At 40.0% G+C, this 14,187-nt stretch overlaps 1 protein-coding gene and 1 long non-coding RNA gene across 3 annotated transcripts in view; one reads left to right on the forward strand and one right to left on the reverse strand.

Moving 5' to 3' along the window:
* The window catches only part of ADAMTS17 (ADAM metallopeptidase with thrombospondin type 1 motif 17), a 167,213-nt gene that overhangs the window by 46,650 nt on the left and 106,376 nt on the right, over window positions 1–14,187 (reverse strand). Inside the window, exons 14-16 of the mRNA XM_010717544.3 lie at window positions 11,373–11,493; window positions 8,986–9,060; window positions 3,435–3,515 (exon numbers count right to left, since the gene is read on the reverse strand). Of these exons, the coding sequence (XP_010715846.1) occupies window positions 3,435–3,515; window positions 8,986–9,060; window positions 11,373–11,493 (277 nt within the window). The remainder of the gene's footprint in view (window positions 1–3,434; window positions 3,516–8,985; window positions 9,061–11,372; window positions 11,494–14,187) is intronic.
* LOC104912874 overlaps window positions 13,283–14,187 on the forward strand; it is a 3,607-nt gene continuing 2,702 nt past the window's right edge. Inside the window, exon 1 of one of the 2 annotated variants that reach the window (XR_004161099.1) lies at window positions 13,283–14,147. This is a non-coding gene — a long non-coding RNA (uncharacterized LOC104912874). The remainder of the gene's footprint in view (window positions 14,148–14,187) is intronic. The other variant, XR_794975.3, reaches the window with a different exon arrangement.

Here is a 14,187-nt window from a genome sequence, read left to right on the forward strand (position 1 = left end):
TAAAAATATCATGGCACATGCTCACAAGAGCACACAAGAGCTTGAATAACAAACTGCGCTTTGGCTCTAGCTCATCAAAGGAAGGCAGCTTGCTGATAAAAAAGAAAAATGTTTAATATTTGTGGATCTCTCTTCTAAGAAAGGCTTGATTTTGATTGTTGCAGGCACTGTTCCCCAGATGACTGAGTAGAAGGAAACAGCCCAAAAGGTTGAGAACTGTAGGAGTTACATTGGAGACTGCACAGAGTATCTGAGCCAGTGTGTTCACTGCTGTTTGTATTCACTCCATGCAGGTGCTCCATCAGTAAGATCAATTCAGCTATGTATAATTGATAGCTATATCAATTCAGGGTACTGCTATTTCTCCATTGGTTGTTGTCAGAAACAGCTACTGCAAGCCTAAGTATTGCAAGTCTGCCTAGGTACTAATGCACAGTGCTGAATGCAACCTTTTACTCTTACTGAATATTTGTATTTCTCCTGGGACTCCATGCCTCAACTAGGGCTGCAAAGCACAGCTCCTTCTCTTCAATGTGGCTGTATTTAGGTGGCAGCAAACATTCACTCGTACACCTCTGAGCTGTTCCCTGGCTCAAAAGCAATACCATTGAAGAGCATGAGGGGAAAAGAAACCCAGCAACAACCCATAACTTCTTTACTTGTTGGCACAAAGACAAGAACTGACCAATCTATTTCTAAACCTGGCATCTTGTCAGATCTTTATTTCCACCTTGGGTCCCTCCAGCTTGCTTCCCAGTCTGTGGACACACACTGCCGAGGCATTTCCTGTTCAAGGTGGTTTCTAAGCATTACAGCCAGCCAAGCCAGCCAGCGTGGGTTGCCTGTAGGTGGAGGGAAATTCTTCAGGCACTGCTCCCAGCACATGGAATAATGATTCCAAATTATGCTGGGCTCAATTCCAAAGCACTGTGCCCTGTTCTGAGTTGAAATAGGGTCTGATTGGGCTCAATATTGACAGCATAATCGAAACAGAAAATCCTTCCATGCTCAAACCTGGATTTACTATTCATTACTAGGCTATCAGAATGATTGGAACTTCGTTTCCCTGGACATTTTTTTTTGAACACTCCTGCTGCTACTCTTCAGCTGAGGTTAGCAAGACATCGTGGATCTTTTCTTTGTGTCCAGTGTTTCAGATAAAATTCTGAAAAGCTCTCTCCTGACTGAGAACCAAAGAGCAGAAAGCATTCAGAAACTTTAAAATGATCAGATTACCATTTATTTGATTCAATTCTTGGTCTAAGAACTGTAGAACTTTTATCTTCTTTATGAGATGCACACAGGAGCCAAGTCCCACTCTCAAATATATACAATCCTAATCTTCACCATCTGATGGAGAAATACCTGCTTAAGTCAAGGTTATGCGGTCACAACGAAGGGCTAGCTCCACATAAGGTTCTCAGTGTTGCAGTTATCTGCCAAAGCTCAAACCTCTGACAACCTGCATAAATCCCACAAAGACAAACAAAAAGGTTGACTTCCAGAAGACAGAGTATTTGCAAAGCCCAATGAAACACTGGCACTCATTGTTCCACCAGTGCTTTGCTATGTCAAACATCTTACATGTAGGCGTAATCCTCTCCCAGCAAGCTGGCTGCAGCATTAGTAGAAATATTAGCAGCAGGAATATATGCTTCCTACCAAGAAGTAGTACAAATGCCAATATTTTGACCCAAGGGCAGTTGAATGACATGATTTGTCCTCTTTCTTTCCTCTGAATCTGAACTGAAGTGAATAAAAGCATCTTCCCCAGTGATTTTGTCAGCTTTGATGGCATCTCATGACAAAGAACCAGTAGCCCTGGATCTGAAATCCTAACATACAACCAGTATGTAAATGTTTTTAGCAGCTTCCAATATCCTGCTACTGGATTTTGACATCTCTTGGCTGCAAAGGAGAGGATTATAAGCAAAATATATGGAATTCAGAAACAAAAGGTCCTAGTACGAGCTTTGCTGCTGACTCCAACACAGCTATGAGCAAACTTTCCCATCTGTAAAATGGGAGGGTAACAAGCTCTGCGATGCTGTCAGATTTTCTAATAACAGCACTGATCTATCTCTGGAAGGAATTCCATCTTTCAGAATACTTTTCTACCCTAAAACCTCACAGTGTCTGCACTCTAAGAAGCTCACTTTGAGAGAACATGCACAAGAGAAACAGTACTTAATACTTTCCACGCTAAGCGACAGCTGGAACATGCATCTGTTCCAACCACTGCAACAAGAACATCAGGCTGTAGAAGCACTGAAACACGGTTTGATAGGGAAGGTTTTGGTAATGAGCTCATCAAAATCAAGAAGAGTTTGGCAATGCAGGTATCTATAAAATGCAAAAATCCACTGAACACAGGAGGAGGTGTGGGAAAAGAAAAGGATAAAAGAAAATTCCAAACATAGCTCCACGGCATAAAGAATTTAAGAGACAGCAGAGACTCCCTACTTAAGCATGGTCATACAGCTCCAAGTGTGAAAAGGATGTTTCAGTGTGTTGTGAGTTCTTCTGTACTTTGGCAACCTTCTTTCAACTCCCTGATATGATACAGACTTCCTGTGGGGATTCAACGTAATAGGGCATTGGCTTAGTTTCCCTAGAAGTAGATTGGAGATAAAACACTTCATCTATTACACATTATCGACATGGAAAGAAACACCACTAACAACTGGAGATAGAGGCAGAAGACCAAACTAGCAGATGTACATTATAGCTGATTTTACAAATGCCCTTCCAATCCTTAATCTGAATGATTAGTAACTGAACAGCTTTACTGATAAACTCTGCTTTAAAACAACTTCATGTACAAGTCTGAGCCCTCGCTAAGGGTAAGACTTTGTTTCCCAGCAAAAACAGATGATGAAACCTGTTCCTCTCTAGAGGAATGCAGAATGAGATTAAACTTACTGTCAGCTTGAGAAAATAGAGGCAATGGACTAAAGGCTGCAAGTAGCCTACCTCAGAATGCAGAATCAGGTCTTGTACACAGCTGCAGGAAATGGTGCAGGCAACCTCAGGTGCCCTGTCCTGCTTCTGTTCCAGTCTGAGCTAGGAGCCTTCCTGCCTGCATCTCTGCTGCTTGATTCTTAAAATGTACTGTTCTCTTTCCCACTGCTCCACAAAGTGCAATGTGCTCCTAGCAGCTATGTCTACCACAGTGCCAAGTGCTGCACAAAAATCCTTCAGTCTACATAAATGCATTTTCTGGTCCTTCAGGCTGGGGAGTGTCATGTTTTATCACATCAAGCAAGTATCATGAAATCAAGATGCAAAAGAAAAGATTGAATCAAGAATGAAATCAACACAGCCACTCAGAGACAACAACAAACCTGTTATCTTAAAAGTAATTTAAGAGAAAGGTCATTTTAACAGAGAACAAAACTGAGTTTGAAGCAAAACATTTTTTTTTGTCTTTTTACCCAGAAAACTGTGAGCAGGTTTGTCCTCAACCACTCTGATCCGTCGGGCACCTGCAGGGATCACAGCTGCTTCAATGTAACCTACAGCAAGAAAAAGGCAGAAGGATGAGAACACCTCACAGACAGGCAGAAGCATCAATCATTCAGTATCTCACCATGAAAAAATCAACTCCTGCCCATGCTGGGGAATGGGTGGGGAACACTTCAAATGAGATTCCTGCTTTGGCAGCCAAGTTTCACTGCTGTGACTTGCATGGCTATGATTAATCATTTCGTCCTGAGAAGAGGGATAGAAATGCACGTATGATGCTTAATTGCAACTTAAGGCTTGTGCTTGGGCCTAATTATGTTTGCACTCTCTGAATCACTCTGGTTCTCCTGCAGTACTGACAGGGATGCATGAAGACTGTTACAGAGCTGATGGAAACTGACACTGTCAGAAACAACATTCCACAACACAAACCAGATATCTTTAATGTGAAATGAAGTTTCTGATAGATGCTCCTGCTGTCTCCTCTTAAAAACAACAGCAACAGCAACAACAAAAACAACAGGAAAAACCGTGCTCAAGGGATCAGTATCTGAGAGAACTCTGTTCCATAAAACATTTGGATGATGCTAAAACTAAACAGAAGAAATTAGTGGGACAACTGGGGAAAAAGAAATTTGTTTTCACTTGCATTTTATCTTTATGAAAATGTTCTGGAGATTATAATGGTTAATGGGCTCCTTGTACTGGGCTGCTAAACAGAATTCCACAACTCAGATTTAATGCAATAGCAGAACTGAAAGTTTGTCAAGGAATGACCACCTCTAAATGCTGCCAGCAGAAGCACATGCCAAATTAGACCATCTGACATGTTAGGGAAGTTTTTACAGCACCCCATCATATTTTTATGGAATGATCTTGGCTTTTATCTTTCTGAAACTCTTGGCCTCTTCATGCTTCATTCAATAATCAGCAATATGATGTAATTATACTACTTTTCACTAACAGAATAACAGTAAAAATAATAAGAAGCTAGAAAGAAATGTAGCTTATTTTCACCCACCACAGAGTCACGTGGAGTTACGTACTTGTTCCATGGGGTGGAAGTGGCGCCTTTAAACTAAAAAGCTGAGGAACATTAGACCCTGTTTCAATGGCCTGGGAGTCATGGAGAGATTTTCCACTGGCTTCACTGGACTCTGAATCAGATCCCTGTAAATGACACTAATCTCATCACAACCATGATTTGATTCCTTCTAATTGGCCACCCAGTTGACACTGCAGTGTATTACTTGGCACATCTTTTGGATTATTGCTCTCCCTTTTCTTTTAAATGTTAAGGAGCTTATTCTGCATGTCTTCTTATCTCCCCCACCTCCCCCTCGCCTTTTTTTTTTCCTTGGCTTTATAAGGGGCTGTATGAAGCTCTCCTGTGTCAGCTCTGCCTTTATGGAAATCAAGGCTGGCTAGAGTAATATGTTGGAGACGTGGCTCCTCTAATAGCAGTTTGGGAAGCTATTTTAGGGACAAGTGCAGTCAAACGGCCATGCTTCTCCTGCACTGATATGAGAAGCCTAAAAGAAGGATGCTGACAACCACATGCATCTCAGGACTAAGTCACTCCCTTGCCACAATGATATGGAGTGAGGTAGATGGGGATTTTAGATCTCAGACTGCAGATTTGTTTCTATCTCTCTGAACAAGCAGAATGTCCAGCCTCTTTGTTGTCCTATCAGTAAGGCCTTGGGTTTTGAGGGTCATTGGATGGATAGATGACTTGTGCTAGACTCTTTCCTTGAGTGTTTTATGTGAATCACACATTATTTGACCCTTCAGTTCAGTCTTTTTTGCGCTTTTTCCTCCTTACTTCTCTCTTACTCAGGATATCTCAGCAATAGTCAGCCCTTGTAGGAAAAACAGAAAGAGAGACAGAGAGCTGCAAACCATATCTGGTCAGAGAGGTCAAAGCAGTGGCTTCCCATCTGTGATTACAGAGCAGGCTTCACTGGGAACAATCCTAACTTGCAGGGTGAACTCTTAAATGCAATACAGAAATCTGTTATAAAATCAAAGCAAACAGATGTTGGATTTTACTCTAGTTATTTCCAGGAGTTATTTTTTCATCAGCTGAGATACCAAATTACAGTTAAAACAGAGTGTTCCAGAAATCAAACATCCCCAGTGCTCCCCATGCATCTGCATTAAACCCGATGGAGAATTACCACCAGGCATAAGCACACAGCAAAGACATGATCCACAACAGTGCATCACAGGAAAATAGGCCCTATGACACAACTGAACACCCCTGTTAGGAAGCCAGTTTGGAACATGCCCAAGTTTCAGGTAATGTAACACAACTACAAGGGTACTACTTACTTATATTTTAAATTGTTTTCCAGATATGAATGCCTAGAGTCAAATCTTGCAAGGACTCAATGCAAAGTTACACAGAACATAGTGGAAAGCCTGCCACTGACTTCAGTGAACTCTGGGTCTGTCCACTGACCTGGCAAAGCCAGAAATGTCACTGCTTTAGAGGTGAGCAAGCTGTGGAGCCATGCTTGAAGCTCCGTAGTGTCATAAATACGCTCTCATTTCATCACTGTGTCATGAGAGAAACGCCACATGAAAAAGCTGACTTTTATGTTACTTTTCACAATGGTAAATAGTGGAATATAAGCTATTAATAGGGTATTAGTTCTGGAAACTGTTTACTTTGGTCTTACACCAGATTTTTCTCCTCATGTAATTTCTTATCCTGACTGATGGCTTTTGAGGGTTGTATTCAACAGCTCCTGAATAAGAAGAAACATACTGTGTTAACTCACTGAGATCATGGAGCAGAAACCTGACTGCTGACTCTTACTTTTCCTTCAGTGAAATGTGAACCAATTTGCAGTTGTATGAATCTGATGAGTTCTTACAGAGATGCAGCAGAATTCTTGGGCATGTACCAAAAGAAGAATCTTGACACTCTCAGTCATTACTTCTAGCAACATTGTGAGTTAGGGGTCAAATCTGACTGCAAACATACTATACACCATCCATGCAAATTTGTCCCAGCTACAAGTTCAGATCACTTCCACTGTTCCAATCTGGACCTTAGAGCTATAGTGACGCTGCTGGTCACATAATACTCCAGGTCTTTGAGATGACTGTATTGGAAAACAACTCCATTGTTTTCCAGACACATTTTATTAAGCAAACTATCACTGCAGATTGCCAGAAAGATTATCAGGTGTTAGCTAGTAAGACAAAAAGTTTGAGAGTTGGCTTAGAATCAAGAAGATCTGTTAGGATAATTTCTGCAATGCCAGAGTTTGCAAGGTTGGGCTTAAGGTTCTTTAACTCAGGAATTGGTTAAAGACTGATGAGATTTGGCAACTATCGGGCAATATTTCTAGTAATTTCACCCATAAATCAGTCTGTTAAGATGAAGCTTTGAAAGTACAACAGGAGAACTTCATTATTTGATAATTTATAGTGCTGTGTGCAGTATACTCCACCTTGGGAACAGTTACTTTGGCACACACCAATCTTTCTGGACAATCTGCATTACATCAGTGTCTCAGGAATGTAAGACCGTGATTGAAGCAAATCCTAGATGCAAATTACATGGTGTAACTCGTATTAGGAGAGACACCAGAACAAAGAGGTGGCTTTGTCATCAAGGAGATTTATATGTGAACAGTGGCTACTGTATCTTCATTTAAAGGCTGGAAAGATTCGCAAGAGGAGAGCAGTTCACACAGGGAAATCCATTGTTAGCCACTGTTATTATTCCCAGAACGAAGAAAAAGTTTAGTATGAACTTCAGAACATCACTGATCTACTGCAAAACTGGTTTCCCGTTGACATCTCACCAAAAGACAGATTTCTGAAGGAGAAATTATCCCATGGCTGAAAGTACTGATCTCTAGGCATTGTACCTTCATATCTTATCCTGTACACACGTGATGACTACGTATGAGAAAGCCAACTGTTCTCTGCCCATTATCAAATATCACGACAGTACTTAGAACAAAGATCTCAGGGAGGAAGCTAAGGAAATTGAACTGCACTGTCTACCTGCTGATCACAGTCAGCAGAGCTCCCCCAGTATTTTAGGGATGAGTACCAGCTAGGCACTTCAGTTTCCATTGCCCTTCCCACCTTGCACATTTTACTGAGTGATAGTTTTTGCAGTGGTGGGCAGATACGTCCAGTGGTAACCATATGTTCATCTTCTGAACAGCTGTGATGATTCTCTCCTGCTATTATCTTGAGAGTAATTCCTTCATCAGCACCTGTCCACTTCCAGCCATGGGATAGCTTGTTTGGATGAAAATAATTTCATCGGGGAGCCATGGATAGATTTCAAAGCCTCCTACCATTACTTCAGCACTGGCTGCTAGAATTTAACTTGCATGTTCTGCTTAAACTCTTATAAGACACCCCAAGGGTTACTGTTGGGGCACTATTTTTCTCATCATTTCAGTGTATATCCTATTGAAAAGAAAATAAATTCTTGCATTATATAAAGATACAAGCCAACACTACAGCACCACTGTCCAAATTTCCTTTCTTTCCTTAAAATGTGTGCTGGAAAAATAAAGTATAAAAAAAAAAGGCCTGCTTTCTCACTATTGTAAAATAGAAATTGCTAGCAAAGATAACACTAGTCATCTCTTCAATCAAATAATACAATTGGCATGTATCACCACATTATGCTTTGTAATTAAAAAGAAAATATCCAAATAACTAGAGTCATTCCTTAGGATCACAAGCAGAGTTGTAATCTTGAGAAAAAAAAAATCAGCAGAAACAGATGCAAAGGAAAACATCTTATTCTTAATGCAGATCTGAGAATGGCATGCACAGCCCTGGAGTCTGTAAGACAGATCAGCCACCTAACAAATATGAGCTAAAGAACTGATCTCTAGTTCTAGGTCCCTTGTACAGTGGCAGAGAGACAGAGATGAACTTCAGAGCAAATCTGTCTGTATTATTATCTGATAGTTATCTCACAGAATTAGGTACAGGGAATGGTGCCAGACAGAAGTAAACCTCCGTCTAAAACAGTGCATTCAGCTGCCCTACTGAAGACAGCCAGGTGCACCATAGTGTATGTGACATTTAGCATCACAAATACAGGCTTTTGATCTCCTACCCAAGAAAGAAGTGGAATCCATTTACAGTTGGATCACTCTGAAACACAGGCAGTAAGTTTTGTACTGATGGGCCTCCTGCGAGGCGCTTCGAATGTTCCACCATAATGTTCTACTGGAATAGCAAAATCTTATAAAATACAGGACAGTAAGGTAGTAAAAATAAATAAAATTGGCTCAGTATTTGTCACTTCATTAATGAAAAAAATCTCATACAGATAGATTTTCTAGAAGGGAACAATCTGTGCTTGCTCTATCTTTAAAAAACAAACCAACCGGTAAAAGGTCTTGAAGTTTATCCATGGCTTTTGATACCAATCTCCCCATTTAATTCAACCAAAAGAAGACAAAAGACCAACACCAAAGGATGTCACCAACACCCACTGACACCGCAAACAGCATTCAAGAATCTTACACGAGAAACACTTGGGAACAGACTTTGCCTTTGCCATCACACATGTGGAAACCTTCTTACAATGACTATTGGTTACTAAGAAACAGAAATGAGTTGGCATGGGTTTAGTTCAGTTAACAGGGCTTGATAACATAATTTGCAATCACAGGAAACATAGGGACCAACCCTACAGCCAGCGGAGTTCCACACGTACCACTGCTGAGGATATGGCCTGAAGGTAGCAGCTGCAATTCACAAAACAGATACCACTCCAAAACAATCAGTGTATTGATATTTGAAGGTTATTCTCTTCCAAAATGCTAAAGTAGCATACTTCACAGTGTGCCGGCCTTCACTTGGACAGCAGCAAGCTTGTGGGCATTTGTCACTGACCTGTGCAATCATTTACAAATTTGAAACCTGAATTCACATTGTGAATTGTTCGATCAAAAGATCGTCAGATTTTTGTACATATTTGCTGAAGTGCTGATTTAAAGAAAAAAGATCATTTTTTTGTTCAGGCATGATGTCTCAGATCTAACACTGCTTACTGCATGTTAATCTGAGCGCCTGATTCTGCAAAACATTAATATACAAATATAAATTGATGGGAATAAATTGCAATGCATAAAATGCTTGCGGAGTTGGAGCTGAGAATTGTAAGTGAAAATCTATTTTCAGCATTTAACATAGAAGAAATCCCAAAGCAGGAAAATAATAACTGATTAACTAATTAACTAATTAAAAAAGTGTAAATGGTTGATTTCTTTTATAAAATAAAAAGCAAAGATGATTCCCAATCTAGAAGACTTTTTGGCACTTTGTGGATGGTTTTCAAAGCTCTTCCCACAAAACAATGTAATTTTTACAACTGAAATGAGAAAATTCTTCAGTAATTTCTATCAAATGCATATGCCTTGACAAAAGGTGAAAATAGGTGAAAAATAACTTGGTCAAAAGAGTCAAAGGCAATAAAGCAGAAAATCATTTAGCAGGTTAGCCTAGCAATGCAACAACACAAGCGTGCTCCAGAAAGACATGCCAGAGGTGGGAAATCCTACTTGCACCTCACAAATGAGAAAGAGGGTACAGAGGAAAAGGTCAATGTTCAAAATTAGAGGCTCAGAACTCAGTGCTGAGACCTTGATTCAGGGAAGCTACTAAGCACTTACTCTGCTTCAGTAATTAAACAGAACTGAAGTGCATGCTTACGTGAAATTTATTTCTAAGTGCTTTACTATGCTGTCCTGGAGTAGCACATTTTGAATTGAATGTATTTCCACATAGAAAAATGACAATTCTGCATTTACTGAATGTGAAATCACTTTTTCTGAACAATTCCTTCCTTCTGAAGGAGCTTGCAAGTCCTGAGCCTGACTTTCCCTCCCTTTGCCTGATAAGGTTGAGTGATAACACATTTCTTAGAAGTGCAGAAGAGAAACTCTGGAACAAAGACTAATTCAGACACCAAGCTGTATATACATTAACGTTTAACAAGAGAGGGGAAAGTCTTCAGTCTGACCAGAAGCTCTTTTATCTTACAGTGGATGCTGTTGCTGGCAGGGTTTCAGTAATAATATTCAGAGGGGAGGTCTTTTTATTTAGCTGAGATATACTGATTATGGAATAAATCATTGTAGCATACAACGAGCATCATTCAGAGCTCCCACAGAGCTCAAAGATGGTGCTGAAATCAGACTTTCCTCCGCTGGAGAATATACTATGATTTTATCTGTTATTTAAAAATCAACAGCACCAGTAGTACTCAAACTGAGAAATACAACTTCATTCTGAGTTTCAGACAGAGTAAATGGCTGGTATCTGTACAACTGAATAACAAGCAGACATTCAGTGAGTATCATCACCGAACTGAGTGTTTGGTGTTCCTAGCTAGATGTCATTGTTCTAAATGAAAAATATTTTGGAAACTCCACAGACCCATCATGTCTGATCTTGTCAGTTCTCAGCAATCCCAACTCACCATCTAACAAGAGGCTCAGCGAATCATAAGACTGAATCCCTGATCATCTATCCTTATATATCTAGTTTCTCATAAGCAGGATTAGGGACAAGTCAATATTCTCATTCTTGCATGTCTTTTTAGTGGTTCCTCATCACACGCTTTTACAGAACATTTTCTGGCAGCACGCTGGTTGAAAGAGAAAAATCAGAGAACTCAGGAGGGGTAGACCCCTATGCACTGTCTGCAAGAGTAGGATGTCATGAACATTACTAAGTTTTTGTGTTCTCATACATTAAAAAAACATGCAATTTTAGAGAACAGTTGACCTCTTCTATCTTGTGTTAAATGCTATCCTAGAAGAAGAGCTATTACTGCCTCTCTTTAACTCTCCTCAATCAGTTAAGAGAACCTCCACTCTACTGAAATGCTGCTGAGGGTTACTCACCCATGCCCTTCGTGTGGTTGAAGTCGCCTTTCACCACTTTACAGGTTTTGCCATCACCACTGCAGATTCCACAGCGATCCTCTTTGGCAGCTGAGCCAATGATTCCATCGCAGCCAATTTTCTAATGACAACAACCAGAGGTCCCCATTATTTTGCTTGCAAGGTTAAAGTATCTCTAAACATTGATGTCAAGACTAAGATAGACACCTGACTGATCATATGAACAGGAAGAGAATGCCGTGAATCAACTGAGCATTCATTTGGAACAGCGTTGAGTTGGTAATTTAGCAACCTCCTTCCTAACACTAAGAGCATGTATTTTGATTCACAAGACATTACTAAAGAGACTTTCCACAAACACTAACTTTTCCAGATATCATCAGATATTTCACGCTAACCTACTCTAACTTGCTTCAAAAACACGAAAGATTACAATGATGCTTCATGTTTGTATAGCAATTGCTGAGGAACTAAAGACATCCCAGAAGTAAGGACCACTACTTTGATACTTAGCTTAGAGAAAAATGTGACTCACTTAATTGGCAGTTAACCCAACCCAAGTAACCAAAATCTTGGTGCTAGATCTTCACCTCACAAAATTTTAGAGTGCCATTATAAATTCCAAGGTGCTCAGATCCAATTGCACATCTGCACTACCTGAAAAAAGATCTCACCAATCATATTGCTCAAGGTACCTGCAATGCAAAATCACTTCAGTGGAAGCAAGGCAGGTTTCTATATGGCCAGTAGGTACCACATGATTTTTTATGCAATTATTAATATTCCCAGATGCTTGTACTGTCTGTACTGAGCTTTGACATTCCTTTGTAAAAATAAAAAATAAATGATTTCACCTAAAACTTCATTTCAAGTGGTATTTTCATATTTTCTATTTCTACCAAAACAGTTACCAACAAAAAACTCTGAAGCAGCCTTGCTTCACAGACAGGTATTACCTGAACAGTCACAGTATTCTCCCTGGGGCTACAAAGATTGCCACAGTAAGTTTATTTACTCACAAACCACTGAAAGGTTGTGATGGTGACTACTGCACATTTGTAGATCTAGAAGGCAATAAGATTAAATTACAGACATCATATTAACATCATGATAAGTCTGTGTGAATTGCGTTTCTGTCCATGTAAGTCTCAAAATTATCAGTAATTCACTCAAATACACGAACTTTTACTGACATAAGAGTTCTAATTATGCAAGTTATTAGCAGAAATTCTACTATAAGGTGAAAATTCATTCTTCGTAGGTGAACGGTTCCTTGACAAATGAGTTAGCAGAATTGTCATTAACAACCCTTATTTGAACAAGGTTGTCATGTCTCTCCCTTCCTTATCTTCTTACAATAAAACCAGTTTGGAGAGAGAATCTCAGGGAACAACCACAGCATAACCAACATTTTGAAAAACAGGGTAAGCAGAGAAACACTATGAGAACTCCAGATGTTTTGTTTGTTTTTTTTTCTTCTGAGGCTGCCTGCACATAAGCAATGTGATTTGGACCTGAACTAAAACATTCTCCATATTTCAGAAGTCATGGGCCACTACTAAGTCCAGATGTATTTCGGGGATCAAAGATGGCCAGCATTCAGACGCAATCTGATACAGTGTTTGTCAACACAAATCATAACAGACAAATAAAAGCTCAGAAAGGATCATTATTCTTAAATACATAGACATACACAAGCTCATACAAGCTCATTAAGTAGAACACATAAGTTGTTGGACAAGGACTACAGAAAACCTTGTGTAAGTGGGCATTAAGTCAAGTTGAAGATGATGACTGAGCAGTTCCAGTTCTTAGGGCAGTTCTTCACACCCATGTCCAACAAATAATTGTGGGATATTGAATATGATTCTGCCCCAAAACAGAAGGATGTCCCAGCTGTTCTCCTTCCAGGAAAATAAGTATGATTTATTAATGGGCTTGCTGAAAGGCAGCTGGAAATACATGCCTGACTGCCACCCTGCTGAGATACTGGAAAGGCTGTGTTTAATTTAAGGCTCTTGTGCTATCTTTTATTGTACTGCATTGTTATTAGCACTGTGTGAGCACACAAATGAATAAAAGGAATATAATGAGTGTTGAACCACACTTATTCCCTGTTCTACATGAGGAGTCTATAGTACTATAATGGAGGCATGCAGAGAATAGGGAGTCAGCAACCACATGCTTTGCATTTATGCTGCAGCTTCCCAGTTAACATAAACTACTGCAAGACTCTGAAAGAGCAAGACCCCTTATTTTGACACTGGGGTTCAAGATAAGCCATTTCTTACCACATAAGTCACTGACACACTTTGAGAGATCCTCTCTGAGGACAGGGAAAGCACTGAATCTACACTTCCTGAGAGGGAAGTATCTGACAGCAGTCCTTGGTTATTCTACTTGAGAGACACCTCCAGCCTCTATCTAGGTGAGAAAGCTGCTGACACTCCAGCACTAGGGGCCAAAGGCTAAAGCCTGACCCCACCAGACCTGGGGGAGGATCTCTCAAGTTTGTACATTATCAGCTTTTCACTGAGATTACACTGTGTGCTGTATGTATTACACGGTTAATCATTTAAATGGATATAGACTTCCTCAATCTGCAGAAGGTTTTCAAAAATGTGAGGGATTAATAAACAGCATGCAAAGGGCAAGTTACGCTGCTCAAAACTCAAGTGCTCACAGTGCAGAAACTATGCCTTGAATCCTAAGTAGTTCATGCTAGATCTTTATCACCTCTAACTGCTTGCTGTTCAGTCCAGCATACTCAACAAGGTAAGGTGTTTTTTTGGTTTTTTTTGTTTGTTTGTTTGTT

Source organism: Meleagris gallopavo, chromosome 12 (genome assembly GCF_000146605.3).
Source record: "Meleagris gallopavo isolate NT-WF06-2002-E0010 breed Aviagen turkey brand Nicholas breeding stock chromosome 12, Turkey_5.1, whole genome shotgun sequence".
In the NCBI taxonomy this organism is placed as follows: domain Eukaryota; kingdom Metazoa; phylum Chordata; class Aves; order Galliformes; family Phasianidae; genus Meleagris; species Meleagris gallopavo.